We start from the raw sequence: 18,306 nt of genomic DNA, 5'->3' as shown, positions 1-18,306 counted from the left end.
TTATAATTTAGTGTTGATTAGTTTGCGCAAATAAGAGTTATTGATTCAATTTCAATTAAAAGGATATGAATGTTGAGCCTTAGCGCCAGATCAGATCCAATCCGAGTGCCCATTCTGCCGGCAGTAACGTGGCAGCACCAGTAACCCACCGCAGTGGAGTGTTTTGGAGTGTCGCCCACAAACAAAAGACTTGGGCAACGAACTTGTTTTGAGGTGTGCAACATTTTTGGCACCTTTTTGCATTGATATGCCCGGATTATTAATGATGCCTAATGAGTGGGTTGGACCGCAAAGAGCTGCAACTGCAACTGCCACTGAGACTTGCGACTGCCACTGCCCCGCCGACTGAGAGAGAGAGGCAATTATGTGTCATTTGTATGGACTTCCAGGGACATGCAATTTGGACTCGAGCGTTTATTAACTTATTTTCGTATGGGTAAGAGAAGTTTAGCTTTGCCTTAAGTGTCGATAGAGTAGAGTGGAGAGGAGTGGAGTGAAGTGGAGCCTCTACAAGGGCACCGAGAGCTGCCAGCGCAGTCGACGGTCCTGGGGCGACTGGTAGCCGGAACTGGAACTCGAGTGCCGCGAACGGATCGTATGTGAAGCTGAAATGGAGCAATAATCATACATTTTGGGTAAAGTATGTAATGATAGACGAATGGAACTCACATAGAACAGAGACGATTACAAACTATAGCAACATGGAACATGGAAAGACGAGACACACGGGGCACGGGCTCTAGGAGGCCTGATCGGAATGGTTGTGGGACAGCTGACGCATGGTGAAGGTGGTTTCTGCTGGACAAAACGGGGACAACACATTAGGAAGAACAATTACAGGGTGGCTCCATGCTATACCTGGTGTGCGGAAGCCCTCCTGGATCTTGTAGATCTCGTTCAGCTCCCGAGCACTGCACAGGGGCGTGTCCACCTGTGTGGTCTCGTTGAAGCGGGCATAGTCGATCTCGTACGCCTGCAGATCCTTGTTGTACAGCACCACAGGATCGAAGCGGTGCCCCCACAGGATCTCGGTGTTGATGTAACTCGATCTAGCCTGTGTGGACTGGCCCGTGGACTCCACCGTTCCCTCGAGTATGACCACAATCTCGAACCTGTCGTGCAGCATGTCCGTGGCATTCAGATTGTAGAGCGGCGAGTTCTCGTCGATCTTGTGCTCGATGATCATAGGCCAGATGAAGAACAAATCGGAGCCCGAGTCATCGCTGCCGATCTCCAGCTCCGTGAAGAACTGCGTCATCACCTCCCCCTCCTTGGTGCTCTTCGTTCGAATCAGCTGGGCCCTGACGCCGGCGCCGATGATGTGGGACTTCCGCATGTCACCCACTCGGAACATCAGCGATAGGCTACCATCCCGCTGGCAGATCACCGCCTGCTTGGAGAAGAGCAGCGTCTGTGCCCGCTGCTTGGCCCGGGTCATCTTGGCAAAGACAATGCCCGCCATGAAGGCAGAGGACATTACGCCGTAGATGGACTGGAAGCACATCATGAATATGGCCTCGGGGCACTCAGTGGATGTAGTTCGTACACCGTAGCCAATGGTGTGCTGTGTCTCAATGGAGAACAAAAAGCAGGAGGTGAAGCCATCAATGGCCGACACACACGGCGCCCATCCAGACTCCTCTGTAACAAGCAAAACCCATGTGATAACCTCTATTTTAGAAAGCTGGTTAGCTGCTTGCTCCACTCACCTTGATTGTCCGGCATGTGCAGCTCCTCCAGATCCCCGTGCGTGTAGATGATCAGCCACCAGATGAGCGCAAAGAACAGCCACGAGAGAACGAAGCTCAGTGCAAAGGCCAGCAGCGTCCATCGCCACTGCCAGTCCACCATCGTTGTGTACATGTCCTGCATGAAGCGCAGTCGCCTTCTCTGCAGATGCTTTTGCACCACATTGCAGTCGCCGTTCTTGAACACGGCTCTTCTGCGCACCCGCCGCATGCTTCCAGGACGAAAATTGCGAGATCTGTTGGGGGGAAAATTAAAGATCAATTAAAGAATCTAAATGTCTGCCCAGACGTTTCCCTTTGAAAGGATTTGAAGGCAACAATGGAGCGTTTTGCGTAGATGTATGGGACGACAAAACCAACCGAAAACCTTCAGCTCAGGCGAAAAATATTATTTTTATTGCGCAGCTTAAAAGTATGCACCATTTAAGTATAAACCACAATGTAGAATACACGCAATAATTACATTGAATTAAATTTCCCAGATCGGCATAGAGAATATTGAAAAAATGTAATTATTTGAAAAATTATACAAGAAATAGACACTACACTTGGGATACTCTACACCAGGGTTTTAGTTCAAGCTGACAGAGTGAGTTTAAATTTCAAGTTAAGATCTCTCTTTGATCTAGAGCTTCCTCTTAGCATTTCAATGCCATTTGCTGTCCATGATTTATGGAAGTGACAGCTAGAATTAGATGTCCAGACATTGCCTGTTTAATTTGTGTAAATTAAGTGTGCACATTTGCAGTCGCTGGATTTGGACAGAGCCAGCGAGAATTGCATCTAATTAACAATGGAAATGTCGGAAGGCGACCAGATCAGAACCGGCCGCAGAGAAATCGCAGCCTATCTCCCCGATTACTGGTTTAATTGCAGCTCACCCACAAAGTGCCTGATTTATTGTGTCTACTTATTGCCACGAGTTGTCACTATGCGATTTAATAGGGCTGTCTGCCTGCTCTGGGCTGGAATGCAACACCCACATGGGATGGCAGCGCTCAGCTGCAAATTGCCTTAACCCCCCATTGACACTCGAAGTCGGAGCCCGAGCCAGAGCCGATTAATTGGCATTGTGCCGGTGGCATTAATAGTCGCTAATCGAATTTAACGCTCGGTCAGTGGTATATGTGTCAGTAGTTCTCTGGCGATGATTCATTATCTCGCAGTGTGGCTTGTCGGCACTCACTTAATTCTTGATTGTTTTCACTACGCTGAGCCGCCAACGCAGTAGCCGAAAAATCTCTGAAGCTGCCGACAATTGAAGGGGAAGGAAGTGCCAGAGAGAGATGTTCCAGTGGGAAACCCTCAGCCAAACCGTTTAACGAGTGACAAATGTGAGAACAAATCACCGTGATTTGGGAGAGACAGCATACACCTCTGTTTACCCCTGGTGCCTGGCCGTGCCCCTAAATCGGACGGAATTCAATCTGCAGTGAGGTGGATGTGTGTTGCAAAAATACAAAAACTGTGGGCGGAACAAGATAAATTACAACCGCAAGCGGCGGGCAACACGCTGCTAATCAGCTAGACAAAGCAGCCCATGAGATGCGACAACGTGACACGCAGTCATAACAACAGACGAGAGGCCCAGTCCCATTGATTGTCGGCAAGTTCAAGTTGAATGTCAGACCCCTTGACGAGCTAATTACAATCCGGAAAGACACACTGTACTGTACAGAACGATTCTGTGTTCAATTATCACAATTAGACATGCGCACCCCTTGGCCAACGAGTGGCTGGATCCTTTGAGGGCCTCGTAATAGACGCCAGCCTGGGAGGGCGTGTGCGAGATGCCCCTCATGTACTGCCGCTTCCACTCTTTCATGTGGGCGAAGGTCTCCTCTTGGTCGCCGCCACCATTTCCGACTATGGTCTCCGCATCGGCAGGATCGTGCAGGACCTGGACATCGCTGAGCGGCACCTGCATGTTGAAGGATGTGACTGGCTGCTGACTTATGACGTTCTGAGTTCGCGAAACCACACTCGACTGAAGTTCCTCGCCACACGCTTCCAGCCAGGCCAACATCAGTTCCCACTACAGCCCCAAAGTTGGCTGATCCAATTAGAGTCGCTCTAACTAATGTTCAACTATTGACTGAGCTACTTAGACTAGACAAAAACCCGTCGGCACCCTCCTCCATCCCTCAGACTCACCTGCAGCTCGCCTGGCGCTGAAAAGCCTTGCCATTGGGCGCCACTCCATAGAAGCTCGCGGGGCGATTGGGCACTATGGTGATGGGATACGATTGCGGATTGCTAATCACACTGTCCAACGAATCGGGATCGTTCTCAATGGCCCTCTTCAAGGGCTGGGTGGCCGAGGCCTTCTCGTTGCCATTTGTCGCTGCTGTCGCTGGAGTGGCTGTTGCTGCTGCTGGGGCAGCCGAGTGGCTCGAGAAATTGAAGCGCATCTGTGGGATGTGTCGGTTGGAGGAGCCGCTTGAGTTACTTTTTCAATTAAATTTATTTATACGAGTATCAGTATACCGCCGAGTGGGTAAACAGAAACTTGTGATAAGTGCAAGGCAGGTGCGAGAAATGTCAGCTGATTTTGATCAGATTTTTGCGGATGTTGTAAAGGTAAACAACGAGGGATGAACGTAATAGGAATATAAACAGTCCAAAATGGGGGTTTAACACTTGGAGATTTTGCGCACTCTTCACGAGATCAAACACTTAAGAATACCTTAATTGAATACCTTCAAATACACACAAAGCACCCTAGGAATGTGAATTGAAATTAACTGCTGGCCGGGCACGTTTTAGCTTAGATAATTTTAGCACCTTTTTATGAGCAAACAAATGTTCAATTAATTGACACCTTTAAGCCGATCATTTGTTGGATGGCCTTTTGTTATGCTAAAGACCTCCAACATATCACTGTGGCCCGTGTATCGATTCAACTAGAGCGACGAAACGGCCGAAATAAATATAATTTTACGATCTCTGCAGATTGGGACTCGCTTTGTTTCAGCGCCGCTCGCCGGACCGGGAATGAGACGAGCCCCAGAGATCACAGGGCACACAGCACACACAACACTGTGAGCGCAGAGCAAACAGAAGCCGCGACCGACACCAGAAGCAGAAACAGCGATGACAGAAACAACTGCGACTGCGACTGCGACACCGAGAGAGATCCGCAAGTCAGTCCAATGGATTAAATGACGGCCGACTGCCGCCACCGCCGACGACGACAGCAAGAAAATGTTTCAAACTAAACAAAAGTTGTGAACAGAAAGCGGGGCTGTAAATGAGCTCGCTTACACACTCACACATGTCAGCAAAGAGAAGTACTCCGCACCACACTGCAGATTGGCGATGCTCTCAGATACAGATAGAGATACAGATACAGATACAGATAGAGATAGAGCCCAGAGATAAAACTGGCGGCTGCTCTGACGGGGAAAAAGTTCAATTGAAATGATTTGTAAATTGAAAACGAAGCGGAAGATAAGCGTGATAAGCTCTCCTTATCTGTGTGTCATTGGAGAGAAGAAATGGGGTGACAGGCGACCTTGAATCGCAATGTGCAGCAGGGGGTGGGGTGCCGCATGGGTACGTAATATTTGGTATGCGCTGCGCTGTTGAATAAAATAAAATATCTGTGATTGCTGCGATCGCACATAAATGCATGAGTACTCGTATAAATATACTGATAAATATATCACTCGTACTCGAGTACAAGGTGGCGACAAGTGTATGTAATATTTGTACGAATCTCTGTTTAAACAAGAGATTCTTTGCCTCTGCTTTTTGGTTGCATTGTGCAAATACAAATAATTATGTCAGATATTGAGTATGAAACAGAAGTTATGCGTAATTAATTTTGAAAGCGTTGCACCAATTAAAATTCGACTTCCCAAACATAAATCATGACAGTCCATTGAGCACCGGCCAATTGTGTTAAATGTTAGATAACTTTTGATTTTATTGGGGCACATTTTACACACATTTTTTCTAATGCTTTAAAATCTGTTATGATTTCCCTGAGCATAAAAGGATGCTTGGAAATCTCAGCGGAAGTAGGGCGGAAGCTTGGGTTCTTCATCAACAGCTCATCAATCAGATCCTTGGCATCCTTGCTGACACTGTCCTTAAGTTCCAAGGGAAATGTATGCCCACGAGCCACAATTTCGTGGCAGATGGCATCAGGCTCCTTGCACCCCTTTCCAAAGGGTTCCTCATCGAACAACATGCAAAAGAGAGTGACCCCGACGGCCCAGGTATCCACTCGGTAGTCGTATCCGGTGCCAATAATCATCTCGGGAGCTATGTACTTTGGTGTCCCAACGTAGTCCTCCGCCGCTCTTTCCTTGAAATAAATGGCCGCTCCAAAGTCTGCAATCTTAGCAACCAAAAAATCGAAGTCCGCATTGCCAGCACCATGACATCCCTCGCCGTAACTTACGAGAAGGTTGTCGGGCTTTATGTCGCGATGGATGATCCCTTCGTCGTGAATGTGGGTCAGGCCACAGACGACGTCTCGCATGATCCGCTTGGCTGTGGGCTCGGGAATGCTGCCGTGCAGCTTCCTCAAATCTTGCACGCTACAGGCCATGCACTCCATCACAAGGAAGGTGTGGGAGTCCTTCGGCCTGTGCACGGTGAATATCAGATCAACGACGTTCGGATGGGACTGCAGCTTGCGCATGATCTCCATCTCTTTGTACTTGGCATCGAGACTCTGCATGAACGCCTCGTTCACCACCTTGACAATGCAGCTGCCCATTTGCTTCGACTTGGGCTCAGCCATGCAGATGGCGGTCCTCTCATTGCTAACCAAACTTTGGCGTTTGTCCACGTAGAGCAAAATGGAGTCGGAAAGGTCCTTGGGCAGTGCTTCTTTACAGACCTTCCAGCGACGGATCGCCGCCTGCAGCCGCCCAAAATGTCTGTTAACAGAGTAGTCCATTTTGCTGAAGCTCTCGTACCGGCAGCAGCAGACGACAACGTCCCCGTCCAGAAAGGAGTCCAGAAAGCTTATCGGTGTGCCATCGATGCGCCAAATATATTCGATTGCCGATGACAGCACCACATGTGAGTGCAGGGCTTTGGTGACGTGCCCCAAGAGTATGTCAAAGTCGTTGTAGTGGTACCGGGACACGGACAGTGTGACGCCCCTGAAGTGTGGATCCCCATTTCGGAGGAAACAGACACGAACCGCCTTCATCGGTCTAACCGTTGGCCTGACCACTGCCATCGCAGAATCAATCGTGTAAAATGTAAAAGTAACAAACAAAACAAATTGTGTCTTGTGTAAGCGGGTGTGGAATGAACCGAAGCTTGAACAATTTCCGAAATGTCACCAACCCGAGTACAAAGTCTGTGCCAGCTGGGTTTCGTTTTGGTTTCCATGCGGTAGTGTTGTTTTCAATGCTCTTCCGTCATGTGCCCATCGTGTCCATGCCCGTGGCCGTGTCCCGGGGGAGGGCGGTGGGTTGTGTGCGCGGTCACAATGATAACCGTGTGGCAGCAACAGCATAATTTATGAGACACTAAATTGTGAATGGCAGCAGCCGTTGCCGCAGATGAAGAGCGCCAAAGCCGCTGCTATAATTGAATAATCAGCTTTGTTGCCCAGCAGGCGAGTGCGCGACCCTCCCCCGAGACACACTCGCATGTGGCATCCCGAGCTACTCGTGTCGTTCCCCATGCCAACCAGCCAACGAGCTAACCCATTCGAGAGCGACTCAACCTCTACTCGCGCCAAGTGCAAATTTGTAGTCAATCAAACAGCCACTTTATTATATGATCCCCCCTTGCCACGGCCTGTGGGTGTTAATTTATTGTCAAATCCATCGAAAGGCCTCCCTCCGGCTGTGTGGCTATTTCTGTACAAGTCCGCAATTTGTTTTGATTGACTTTCTTAATTAGCTGACTTCTGAGAGATTTCTATATTTTCTGCTAAAAGTATTTTTTAAATGGAGTTTTACACCACGAAATTACTGAACATGCATGGCCACAGATAGATGGCGTAGCCGGACCAAAAGTATGCAGCAAACATAAGTCTGTGTCTTCACCACTAGATGGCGACACAGCAAGTTGGAAATTGGCTTCTATGGCCGATTTTTAAATGCATTAAAATTCGTATTACAAATAAAATAATGTTTATTTATTTTTACAAAAACATCGTAAAACGGTTCTCTGCTTGGCATTCGACATAAGATAGACTCTGACTATTTACAGCTGATTATTGCCGATAATCGCACATAATTTGTGGCATGTGGTGTTGGTGTGGTAAGGAAAGATTTTTGGACATTTGGTTATCAGAATAGTGCGTAGAGGATGTGTGTATGTGAGGATGGGAGTATGGGTGGATAAATGCTGCAACACTTACAAGCTAAAATGCTAAATAATATAGCTAAGAATATAGCTAGAAATTCCTACAAACTACGAAAATTGTACAATGAAGTTTTGCATTTAAATATTCTGGCTTTCGTGCGCTCTCTTTCACAAAATGGCAATACGAAATATGTGTGTGTGTGTGTGTGTGTTTGTGGGTGAGTGAGTGTTTGTGGTGGATATGTGTGTGTGTTCGGGTGTGGTTTCACTTTACATGGCAGCACCATTATAATGCTGATACATCTCGTCCCAGAACCTCTGTCGTTCCGGCTCTGGATTCGTCTTCATGGCAAGCGTTCCCGAGATGTCCAGATAGTTGAGGCTGTTCATCACATTCGATGGATCGATTGGCGCCCACTTGGTGGTCAAATACGGATCCTCGACATAGGGCGTGGGTGTGCTGCATAGTCATAGTCAATTTATTACCAAAAAACTAGGAGAAGTTCTTCTATAAGACTCACCCGTATTTGGCGAAATTCGTCCACATGCGCACCATGCGATTCTTGACCTGCACCTCCAGCGACTTGGGGTCCAGGCTCAGGTTGAAGAAACCAAACTTGAATAGGTATCCCAGCTCATCGCCATGACACACCCCCGGACGGGGAATGCCCAGCATGCGCTTGTACAACCCCAGAGAGCCATCGAAGGAGAAGCGGTACATGTAGACGGGAGCACTCCCATATTTGGCATGATTACGGGCTGTGCGGCGAATTCCTTGCAGGAACATGAGATCAGTGAGGAGCTGCAATGGGGATACGAATCATTAAAGTTCATGGATCGACGTATGCATTGCACTCACCGCTATCATCTCATCTACGGACTCAATGCCCACACGCTTGTTCCCCAGATAGAAGGAGCGTATCTCACGGGTGACCCTGTCATGGACATGCGTGGCATTCAAGTCCTGTGGCACCAGGCGTCCAAAGTCGTTCTCGATTATGCCCAGCAGCTGCGGATTCTTTCGCAATCCTAAATGGAAGAGGGCTCATTATTTATAGAACCCTAAAGGGAACGGCCCTCACACGTACTTCTTATGAAGAGCATTGCCTCGTGGGTGTTGTAGCCCGTCATGTAGGCCACATCGCTGTTGAAGTTCTGCTCGTGGTACATGTCACTGGGATGCTGGGTGATGAAAGGCTGCTCGTAGAACTGCTCCTCCTCGGAGTCCTGGTTCCAGTAACCCTCGACATTCGGCACGAAGGGCAGTCCGATGTTGTTGCGCTGATCCTCTGCCGTGATGGTTGTCGGCGCTGCCTCCACCAACTTCATTGCTGGCACGCGGCGCAGAAAGTCCAGGATTTCCTCTGTTCTGTTGGCACCCACGTAGCCCAGATTGGCAGCCAGTTGGGAGGCCCTCTTGCTGGAATTGGCGGACATGGACCAGGGATTCAGGGCGGAGCCACTCTGCGAGATGGCGCGGTGGAACAAGCCCTTGGCCATGGGCGACAGCAGCAGCAGCTGCACCGAGGAAGCGCCTGCAGACTCCCCGAAGACGGTCACTTGAGCGGGATCGCCCCCGAAGGCCGCAATGTTGTCGCGCACCCACTTGAGGGCCAGCACCTGATCCTTCAGTCCCTGATTGCCGGGCGCATCGGGTCCAGCCGTAAGGAATCCCAGTGGACCCAGTCTGTAATTAAGCGTAACGAGAACAATGTCCTCCGCGACCAGGTAGTCGGGTCCGTAGAGGAAGGCATTGCCCGAGCCGAAGGAGAAGCCGCCGCCATGCAGCCACACCATCACTGGCCGTCTGCTTGACTCGCTGGAGTCCTCGTCCTCCTTGGGCATGCGGGTGGTGAACACGTTGACGAACAGGCAATCCTCGTCTCCCTTAAACGTGTCGAGGATCATGTTCTTGTGCGGACAGCTCTGGCCCTCCCTGGAGGCATCGCGGATGCCAGACCATGGCTTCTCCGGCTCTGCCGAGCGGAATCTGTGGGAGCAAACCTTAGTATGTGCTGCTTCATCAGTGTCTCGGACTAACGCACCTTCTGGCTCCGATGGGTGCCGCTCCGTAGCGCATTCCCTTGAAGCTGTAGTAGCCTCCTCTCTCCCCAGAGCGGTACTTCTGGAAGCGTCCCCTCACCTTGCCCAGCGTTGTGGTGGCCACAATCTCACGCTCCTTCTGCTTGCAGGGGAATAAATCTTCGTTTAATCTGGGGTAACTCAAGTACTTATGATTTTTTAATTGCTTATTAATACAGTTACATGGCGCGAATGCCAAGAATGCAGAATTGCGCAACGAATTTGCATTAGAACCGGCACCAGGCACCAGGCACTCGGACACTGGGGGAAATGTGTGCCATGGTGCAAGTGTTGCGCAATCGCCGCGGTCAATGCTCAGTGATCGATGGCCAAAAATAAAAAGCCAGTTCTCGCCTCCACTTAGGCCGAGAATGCATATGCTTCGGGCGGTTCTCAAATGTCAGATCTTTCTTTGCTATTGACTCGACCTCAGCCCCAAGTTGAAGTTGATTTGGCTATGGCAGTTTCTGTTGCAGTTGCAGCTGCAGCCGCAGCCTGGCCATGTTTGGCCATCTGGCACTTAGCACTCCACGTTCAAGTTGAGATTTGATTGGGTCGAGCAGATTTACCAAACACATGTTTGACAATGCTCGGCACAAGGTCGTCAGCGGTTTGAGACTCACCCGCAGAGATCGCACCACCTCCTGGACCACGCGCATCGCCCGCGAAGGCAGCAGCTGGACAAGCGAATTCGGATGCGAGGTCAGGGTCTTCCAGGCCGTCGTCTCCTGCAATTACATAGAGATTGAAACAATGTCATCAAAGTGGTGCAATTTTTACAACAGCTGAAAAAAACACGCAGATCGCCCAGTCCAAGTTCATTGGGTCCGTGTCCGACGTTGACAATTTTTGGGGCTGTCCAATTTGTAATGATGTTAACTGTTAACGGCCAACCTTCACCGACTGCTGCCAAATGAAATTTCATTTAATTGAAATGCCATTTGCATCATTACACTACACCACACTCGAACCTAAAACTGGACTGCTGGACAGCTGGACAGCTGGAGGGGAGGTGGCAAGGTGGGCAATTCACAGCAACTACAGTCACGTGCTGCCAGAGGAAACGATCGCATTAGCCAGTCCCCACGGACCACAGACTCGCATTGGGATAAAGTTAGAGCCAGAGTAGAGCTCTCGTTAAGGTGTGTGTCTCGTTGTGAATCATGACACAGTTAGATGACGATGATCGTTTGCTCTGTTGCTTTTGTTGTGAAGCACCAAATATCCAACGGCCAGTTTCAAGTTCACATTTTATTCGTTTTTATGCTAATTACATTTGCCGGATACCCTCACAGAGTCAACATTCACGCGGCTGATGTGAATGGAGTGCAGACACCACTGGCAGGGTGCTCCAGTGCGTGAGAGGTATCCGGAATTCGGTCAAGTTTTGTGTTGGTTTTGCATACGAAATGTTTTCGTTGGGGGCCTATGCTAATGTGGGTGTAGCTGGTTTATAACAGTTTTCAATTTGGCTCTATTCGCATCGCTGTTTGGCTTTAATTATAACTGTTTAATGCGCTTGTTAGCTTTTGTTCGATATCCAAACAAATTGAAAGTAGCGGATGGCGGATAAGGCTTTTAAGAAGTGGGTCATTGTTCAATTGGCTCGAAGTGTGGCATGAAATGTGTTAAGAAAGCAATTAAAAGCACTCTGGATTGGTTGTCTCTCAACTGTGGAGCGTAATCCGAAGTGAGACTTGCAATCTGGGCAGTCAATCTCTGGGCTATCAGATGCAGCTGCCAATACAGCTTATAGACCATTTTCTAATATGTAAATCAGTAAGAGCAGCAGACACATCACATCATCATCATCACCATCGTGCACCCGTGCACTCCCAACTGCACTCGCACTCGCATAATATTTTTTGCCACTTACAATGCATCCATTATGTAATGGGCGCTTTCACGCTACGCTCGCAATCCAAAAATAAATGAAATGCAGGCCGGCAGATCGCCCGCGCACAGCGTACAATGCAACAGGTGAAATAGAAAGTTACAAATGCAATTGTCTGGATGGACTGTTGCATAAGAATTATCTACAAGTATGGCAAACAAACCGTGGTAGAACGGGCCATGTCCAGTGACCCGGAAGAGCTGTCCGTTGCGGCAGTTGGCGCTGTTGTCGTTGTGTTTGCGGATATTGTTCGGGCTGTTGTTGTGGATGTGTCGATTAAAAAAAATGCTTTGGCTCGCGAATCTTGCAAATCACCGATAGCCGACTCTGACTCTGACTCCGACCCCGGCACGCCCCAAACAGCGGCTGGAGGCTCATTTGGGGACTTTCTCTCGGTTTTCATTCGATTGCCGGATTCATTCGGTCGCTGCACACAAATTGCAAACACAATTAGAGCAGTGGCCAGCACAAGGCCCGCGATGGTAGCTCCACAGGCCAAATGGCGGCGACAGGGCATGACGATGAGCACAGGGGGGACACGAGACAAGGGACACGAGTCGCGGAACGGGGAATTTCGCTTTATGCAACCGACGACAATTGTACAAATCTGTGGTTCGCCGTTTGCCGTTTGCTGCTGCTGCACGTTGCAATGCAAAACCTATAAACTTTGATTTATTGAACTCAAGCTCAAGCCCCTCAATGGTGACAATTAACACTGCGGCACTGAGACAGTTACTGCAAAAAGTGTGCGCTGTCTTTGTTTTTGCGTTCGTTTCACTCGCTGCTAGTTTCGGGAACAACTGTTGAGCTGGGGGCACAAACAGCGCTTCAAATTAGATTCCACTTGTTCCTCGTTTTTGTTTTGGCCCGCCAGTCATTACAAATACCCTGGCAGTGTCGAGTGTGTTGGGGTATTTGTGACTAGATGCTAGCATCCGGAGTCACGAGATGTGAGAACTAAACAAACCGACTCGCCCCAAGGTGTGTATGATTTAGTGTCCTAAGTTGCAAAAGACAATAATTATATATAATTATTCTGCCATCAGCTGCAGGGTATCGCTTAGGCCACTCTTTCGCTGCCTCTACACTGTATACTTTATCTTATTAGAGTTGCACTTGTTACTCGCATTGTCTATCTGCTGTCCGTTTGCAGTTGTAAACACATTTTTTTGGTTTTAGTTTTGGTTTTGGTTTGTTTTTAATGGCTTATTTTATAGCCCGAGTTATGTAAGGCACGCAATGGCTCGGTGCAGACGTTGTGGCATTGTGCGGTTGTTCTCTTGTCGGGTTTATCAGTCAATGTTATCCGACCGGCAAAACGGAAATGTTTTTCCATTTTAATGACAATATTTATTCATAGTTAGGGTTGTTAGTCAGGGACATAAGTTGATCATTGAAGATAGTTTTTATAATTTTTAATTTAATTTGCTCTGTGTTGTGACTGTGGGATCTACACTCGATAAGTATAGGTGTGCCAGCGTATTGGCTAGTCGTCTCTGAGCTTTGCTACTGCCCAAACGTATTCGTTATGGCGTCAAGTGCATTGCTGGAATATGAAATTCTGATGGCATACCTAGACAGTGGCGTTTGGCTTTGGATTTGATTGAAACAGAGGCGTAGGCGTTGCTCAGAATGGGTTGCGGCAAAGTGAAGTTTTTTAAGGGTAAAAACGTAACTTGTGTTCTTTATTTGACCTCCCCAGTGATGTGTGCCACTGCCTGATTCATTGGCAGGTGTCAAACAAAACACTCAAAGGTGTCTGCCAAAAAAACTCTAGAGGCAGAAAAAATGTGCGAAATACACATTCGCTGGCTGTGGCCACTGGAATTGGAACTGAAACTGATCAGCCCCACCTTTTTTGGCACTTTGACTCCTTGGCTCATAAAACCCATTAACAGCCACATGTAAATGCAGTCGGTGGGGCACAGAGCAATCAGAAAGTGCTACCGCAGACAACTTGGCGAAGCAGTTGGCCAAAACAGAAGACAATAACTAGAGACAATGGGGAGACGTTCATTGCGGCTACCTAAACACCGCGGCGACGTCAGCTCAGGTGTTGAGTTACCTTTTGGGGCGGCAACAAATTTGCGACACGATGTCAAAGTCACAGACACGCGCCCAGTGCCCAGCGCTTTGTGGCTTTGATTTAAATATAAACCCAAAATGGTCGAGTCAGCCAAAATGAACAGCTCTGGCACGAGCTTCTTTTGTCTAAGCTTGAAGCCAGGGAAACTTAATTTATTCAAGAGTTTCTTAGACCTACACAGACCAGACGGGTATTCCTGAGGGTTTGAACTCACCTTTAGTTGGTTGGAGATCTTTCCGGCACGTGCTATGGCTGTGCCAAATGTGGACGGGGCAATGGCTATGGAGGTGCTCTCCTCCCAGAGCAGAAGTGTCACCAGGGAGAGCAGCAGCAGGCAGAGCATCGAAGGCGGGGGTCGCGGACCCGCTGACCGTCTGGCGGATGTCATGGTGCGCTTGGATCTTGGCTGGGTAAACAGATTCGAATAATGCATTAGTCGCTTGTTCCACAATCTGGTCTAATGTGTTTGCAAAAGCGTCAAAGCCGAATACCGAACACCGAACACCAAACACTGAATACTGAACAACGATAGCGAATAGCCAACAATGAATACCGAATCGAAGCGAGGCAAGAGCGGTGTGCGCAACGCTTCTGAGCCAACTTCTTGGTCATGGCCAAGACAAAGACGCGAATGTCAACCGCTCGAGAGCCAGCACAAGCTGAGTAAATCTTGTATGAGTACTTCACTTCCACTCCAGTCCACTCCAACGAGAGTTGACTCAGTTTTCCAGCACTCTGCCGCTAGTCTCAATTTAAATTTGCTGGCGATTATTTTCGAATTTGTTCACTCTGTTTGTCTTGCGCTAATACAGATATTATTCTATTTGGTGTGTTGTCTTTTTTTTCTAGTTTCTGGTTGCCTGCGTGAGGTCATTTAATATTTTGCATGCTCAGAGGGCGTATGATTAATTAGGCATTCATTAGGTGTGTTATATCGTCGGTCGCTGATGACTTTAAGTTAATATCACATTATTAATATATACATTTTATGTTTTACATAAACAGACAGACTCATTGGCAATGGGCTAATTGAATGGCAAGACCGGAAACCGAAGCGAGAAGGTCTCAAGAAGCGAACGAACTAGGTTTCGGGGCAACCTTTATTCACATCAACCCGATATGGATAGGTGATAATTCGAGCTAAACAATGTTTCCTCTTCCTTAACGCCCGAAGAAATGCTCACAAAAGCCATGGCACACCCACCAAGCCACAAATCCACGAGAGACTGTTAAACCAGTAACCCACTCCGACTTCCTACTTGCTGAAGTGCGACCAGTCCTCTCTGTCTCTTCATCTCTCTATCTCTCTGTCTGGGCCATTTATTGTTATGACAATGCCATGGCAACACTTGCACTTTCGTTGAAAGCTGTTTGGCCAGCTGCAGCGATGGCCAACAAAGAGAGAGAGAGAAATATCAAGCGGAAAAGAGCACAGCCCAGCGATCAGCTGTGCGCACTCTTTCTCCTTCTCTGTCTTTCTCTTTTAGACATAAATCACGATTATCGGCTCATTGGTATGGAGATATGATTACCACAATGCATGCCTCATATGCAAATCAGAGTTTGCCCGAACTTTGCGCAAGTCTGCATACAAATGTTGTAGCAAATCGAAGCCGTAGCCCAAAGAAAATAGCAATCACAGAGAATGCGGCGATTTTGTAATGCCCTGACCAAGTGAAGACCCAAAGAGCGAAAGAGATACGAGTACACGAAGAGACAGAGAGAGCTACAAATTAGCAGCAATGAAACGGGAAATTAACAGAAGCATTAACAGAGGCCAAATGCAGTTGGCAACGGCAGTAGGAAAATCCGCAGTAAACGCCTCAAAAGAGTAGGAAAATGCAGCCTAACTGTCTGGGTGGGGGGAGAGAGAGAACACCAGCTGACTGCTGTATGCAGGGAGAAGGAGCTGGAACTGAAAGCTGGAGCTGCAAATGGCATGGGGATTGCAGCCCAGACTTGGGATAGAGACTCGGAGCCAAGACCGGGGGCTCGAAGCACGAAGCCGGCCAGACGAGCTTACGACACGTTACGTAAGCGGCGAGCAAAACAAAAAAGGTAAATATTGGATGGGAAAAAAGTTGAAAAAGTAATGTAATAAATAAGTCGAATGGCTGATACAGCGAAAAGGCATTCAAAGAAGAGAGAAATTGCCAGAGAGAGAGCCACAAACCCGAAGAGAGGTGTGAGAAAGCGAGAGTTGAGCGGATGATAATGTGCCGAAGATGATGGCCCAGTATTGAGCTTGTGCAGGCGTTCAAGCCACCAATTAACGGTAAATTTCGCTTGACCCATTGCATAAGAAGCCGGCGCAGCCAAAAACGGAACTAATCCGAACAATTTGGCAGGCAACACAGATGAATTGATGTTCGCTTTCGGACTGACAAACTGCCACACAAAGTATTGGAAAGGCCTGTGCCATGTGCCATGGAGAGGAGTCAACCAGCTAGCACGAGTACGAGTGTGTTGACGTTGGGGCATGAAGATTCATTAACAAAAGCTGTCTGTACAAATATTGCAGCGGACAAAACAGATAAATATTTGACACACATATTTTTTTTGAACCCCCGGCTCAACGTGACTCAACAACAACCTCAACGGCAGCCCACTGCAATGCTCAATTTTCCAAAGATTCGATTTGGGCAAACAGTTTGAACACTCTGCTAACATTTGCACAATTTCAACGGCATTCTGATGGGATCTGTTCGGGAATTCTGCTGCCATTTCGGGACACATACACAGTTGCTGGTTAAACACTTTTCGATGCACTATCTAATTGGTTTTCTGTTGGGCAAGTTCAAGTTTGTGGCTTCAGTCTTTTGCCTACTTTGACTGCTGCTTTGGACTCGAATTCGGTTTTAGTTTTCTGTTTCGGCTTCGGGTTCAGACTCGGACTCGGATTCGGATTCGGACTCGTCTTGCCGTCGCGTACCGAACAAAATTTCGTGCTTCTCGTTTGACTGTCGCCGACGAAGTGAAGCTGGGACTGTGCAGCGGTGCGCTTAAGCGTCAAATTGCTCTTACTTATACCTTAACCCCTGGTGTACGCCCGACCCGATCCGCTCTCCGTTTGGGCATGCATATCATGGACAGAAGCTGTGCAAATATCCCAAACGTTTATCACCTGAGATGAGTTCATGCTTGGAATAACTTTCATTTGGTTAACCAATTCTTAGCTTTCATTAGAATTACTCTTCCAAGAAAGTTGGGTACTGGGACTCTTAGGAAAATGAATAAATATTTGGAATTTAGATTTGCATTCGATAATTAAATGTCAAAAATGTTTTAGTCCCTAGTTCCAGCTAGTTTAAGTGTATTTTGGAAAGAGTATTCAAGCTTCTGGTTTCATTCAGCGCTTTTGGGAACTGCCTACATACCTATCCATATAGACAGACCCAGCTGAATAACAGCAGTTTGTGAAAAGCAGAGTTTCTATGAGCTTGAATTATGGCCGCACTCATTTCGAGTCCACGCCGGCTCACGCATATATTATGCAAAATTATATCTACATTTCAATTTTGGCAATTGGTTAGGTACCATAGAGCAAACAGGCTAATGACAGCTGCGTATTCTTGACCAAAATTGAGTGGTTGGCCCTATTTGGTTATTTAAGGCACGCAGGCGGAGAGCTCTCGTTTATCTGAAACTATAGACACGTGCAATTAGGCGGCGACGCTACCGTTTATTGTCACCACGGAAAAGCAGTTGACACTGGACTGAGATGTGTGGAGATGGCACACCGTTTGAGATCAAGGATGCAACTAATAATCTGTGGCACAACAAGTCAAGGCAAGGCAGAAACAGATAGACACACAGACAGACAGACAGAATGTGGATGTGGAAAAATAAGCTGGCAATGGGTAATGGAACAACAACTGTAAAGGGTACTTCAAGCTCGACAATTAATGGCAGACATCTGATGAATATGAACTTTTCACGAGTTGCAACTAATTAACGAAGCGATTCGATTGCCTAATCAAATGATCAAGTCACTTGAGCTGCAGTATTAGCGAAACCATTAAGCGGGGGATTCTTCCGTAGGGCCATTAAGTTATCAGCTCTTAGAGCTCTTTGGCTCTCGGACTGGGCTGGTGACCTCGTTGGGCTGTTCTCACATCGCCGCTCTACAGGCGAACTTAGCCAAGCGCAGATCGTAAACAAAAGAATGCCGTAGCACTGTGCAAATAAACCTCGAAAATACAAATGAAAAATGG

General features: G+C 47.8%; 3 protein-coding genes across 14 annotated transcripts; all 3 read right to left on the bottom strand.

Moving 5' to 3' along the window:
* Positions 1-362: 362 nt before the first annotated feature.
* Positions 363-4,946, bottom strand: LOC117896712 (G protein-activated inward rectifier potassium channel 3). 7 transcript variants are annotated; one of them, XR_004649046.1, is made up of 6 exons: positions 4,448-4,946; positions 3,903-4,159; positions 1,710-1,984; positions 859-1,641; positions 670-798; positions 363-605 (listed from the first exon to the last, which is right to left on the bottom strand). XR_004649046.1 is itself a non-coding variant. In XM_034805171.1 (5 exons), the coding sequence occupies exons 2-5, from the start codon at positions 4,157-4,159 to the stop codon at positions 508-510; spliced, it is 1,413 nt and encodes a 470-aa protein (XP_034661062.1). In that variant the 5' UTR covers positions 4,435-4,946; the 3' UTR covers positions 363-507. The 7 variants fall into 7 exon arrangements, 3 of the variants coding, with proteins under 3 accessions (XP_034661062.1, XP_034661061.1, XP_034661060.1); XR_004649047.1 differs by having other exon boundaries at positions 670-795; positions 4,448-4,945; XR_004649044.1 differs by lacking the exons at positions 3,903-4,159; positions 4,448-4,946 and adding an exon at positions 3,467-3,733.
* A 79-nt stretch (positions 4,947-5,025) lies between these two features.
* LOC117899473 (calcium-dependent protein kinase 24) lies at positions 5,026-7,316 on the bottom strand. Its single transcript, XM_034809500.1, has 3 exons — positions 6,202-7,316; positions 5,699-6,141; positions 5,026-5,143 (listed from the first exon to the last, which is right to left on the bottom strand). The coding sequence occupies exons 1-3, from the start codon at positions 6,946-6,948 to the stop codon at positions 5,026-5,028; spliced, it is 1,308 nt and encodes a 435-aa protein (XP_034665391.1). The 5' UTR covers positions 6,949-7,316.
* Positions 7,317-7,842: 526 nt separating this feature from the next.
* LOC117897652 (esterase B1) lies at positions 7,843-17,076 on the bottom strand. 6 transcript variants are annotated; one of them, XM_034806634.1, is made up of 8 exons: positions 17,025-17,076; positions 14,307-14,498; positions 10,736-10,840; positions 10,076-10,215; positions 9,119-10,020; positions 8,890-9,059; positions 8,552-8,832; positions 7,843-8,490 (listed from the first exon to the last, which is right to left on the bottom strand). In XM_034806634.1, the coding sequence occupies exons 2-8, from the start codon at positions 14,478-14,480 to the stop codon at positions 8,301-8,303; spliced, it is 1,962 nt and encodes a 653-aa protein (XP_034662525.1). In that variant the 5' UTR covers positions 14,481-14,498; positions 17,025-17,076; the 3' UTR covers positions 7,843-8,300. The 6 variants fall into 6 exon arrangements, with proteins under 6 accessions (XP_034662525.1, XP_034662524.1, XP_034662523.1 ...); XM_034806633.1 differs by having other exon boundaries at positions 16,920-17,045; XM_034806632.1 differs by lacking the exon at positions 17,025-17,076 and adding an exon at positions 16,831-16,915.
* Positions 17,077-18,306: the final 1,230 nt, after the last annotated feature.

The sequence above is a fragment of the Drosophila subobscura genome, chromosome O (genome assembly GCF_008121235.1).
Source record: "Drosophila subobscura isolate 14011-0131.10 chromosome O, UCBerk_Dsub_1.0, whole genome shotgun sequence".
NCBI classification, from domain to species: Eukaryota; Metazoa; Arthropoda; class Insecta; order Diptera; family Drosophilidae; genus Drosophila; species Drosophila subobscura.
The sequence above is the reverse complement of the archived record's forward strand: the minus strand, read 5'-3'. Positions and strand labels throughout refer to the sequence as shown.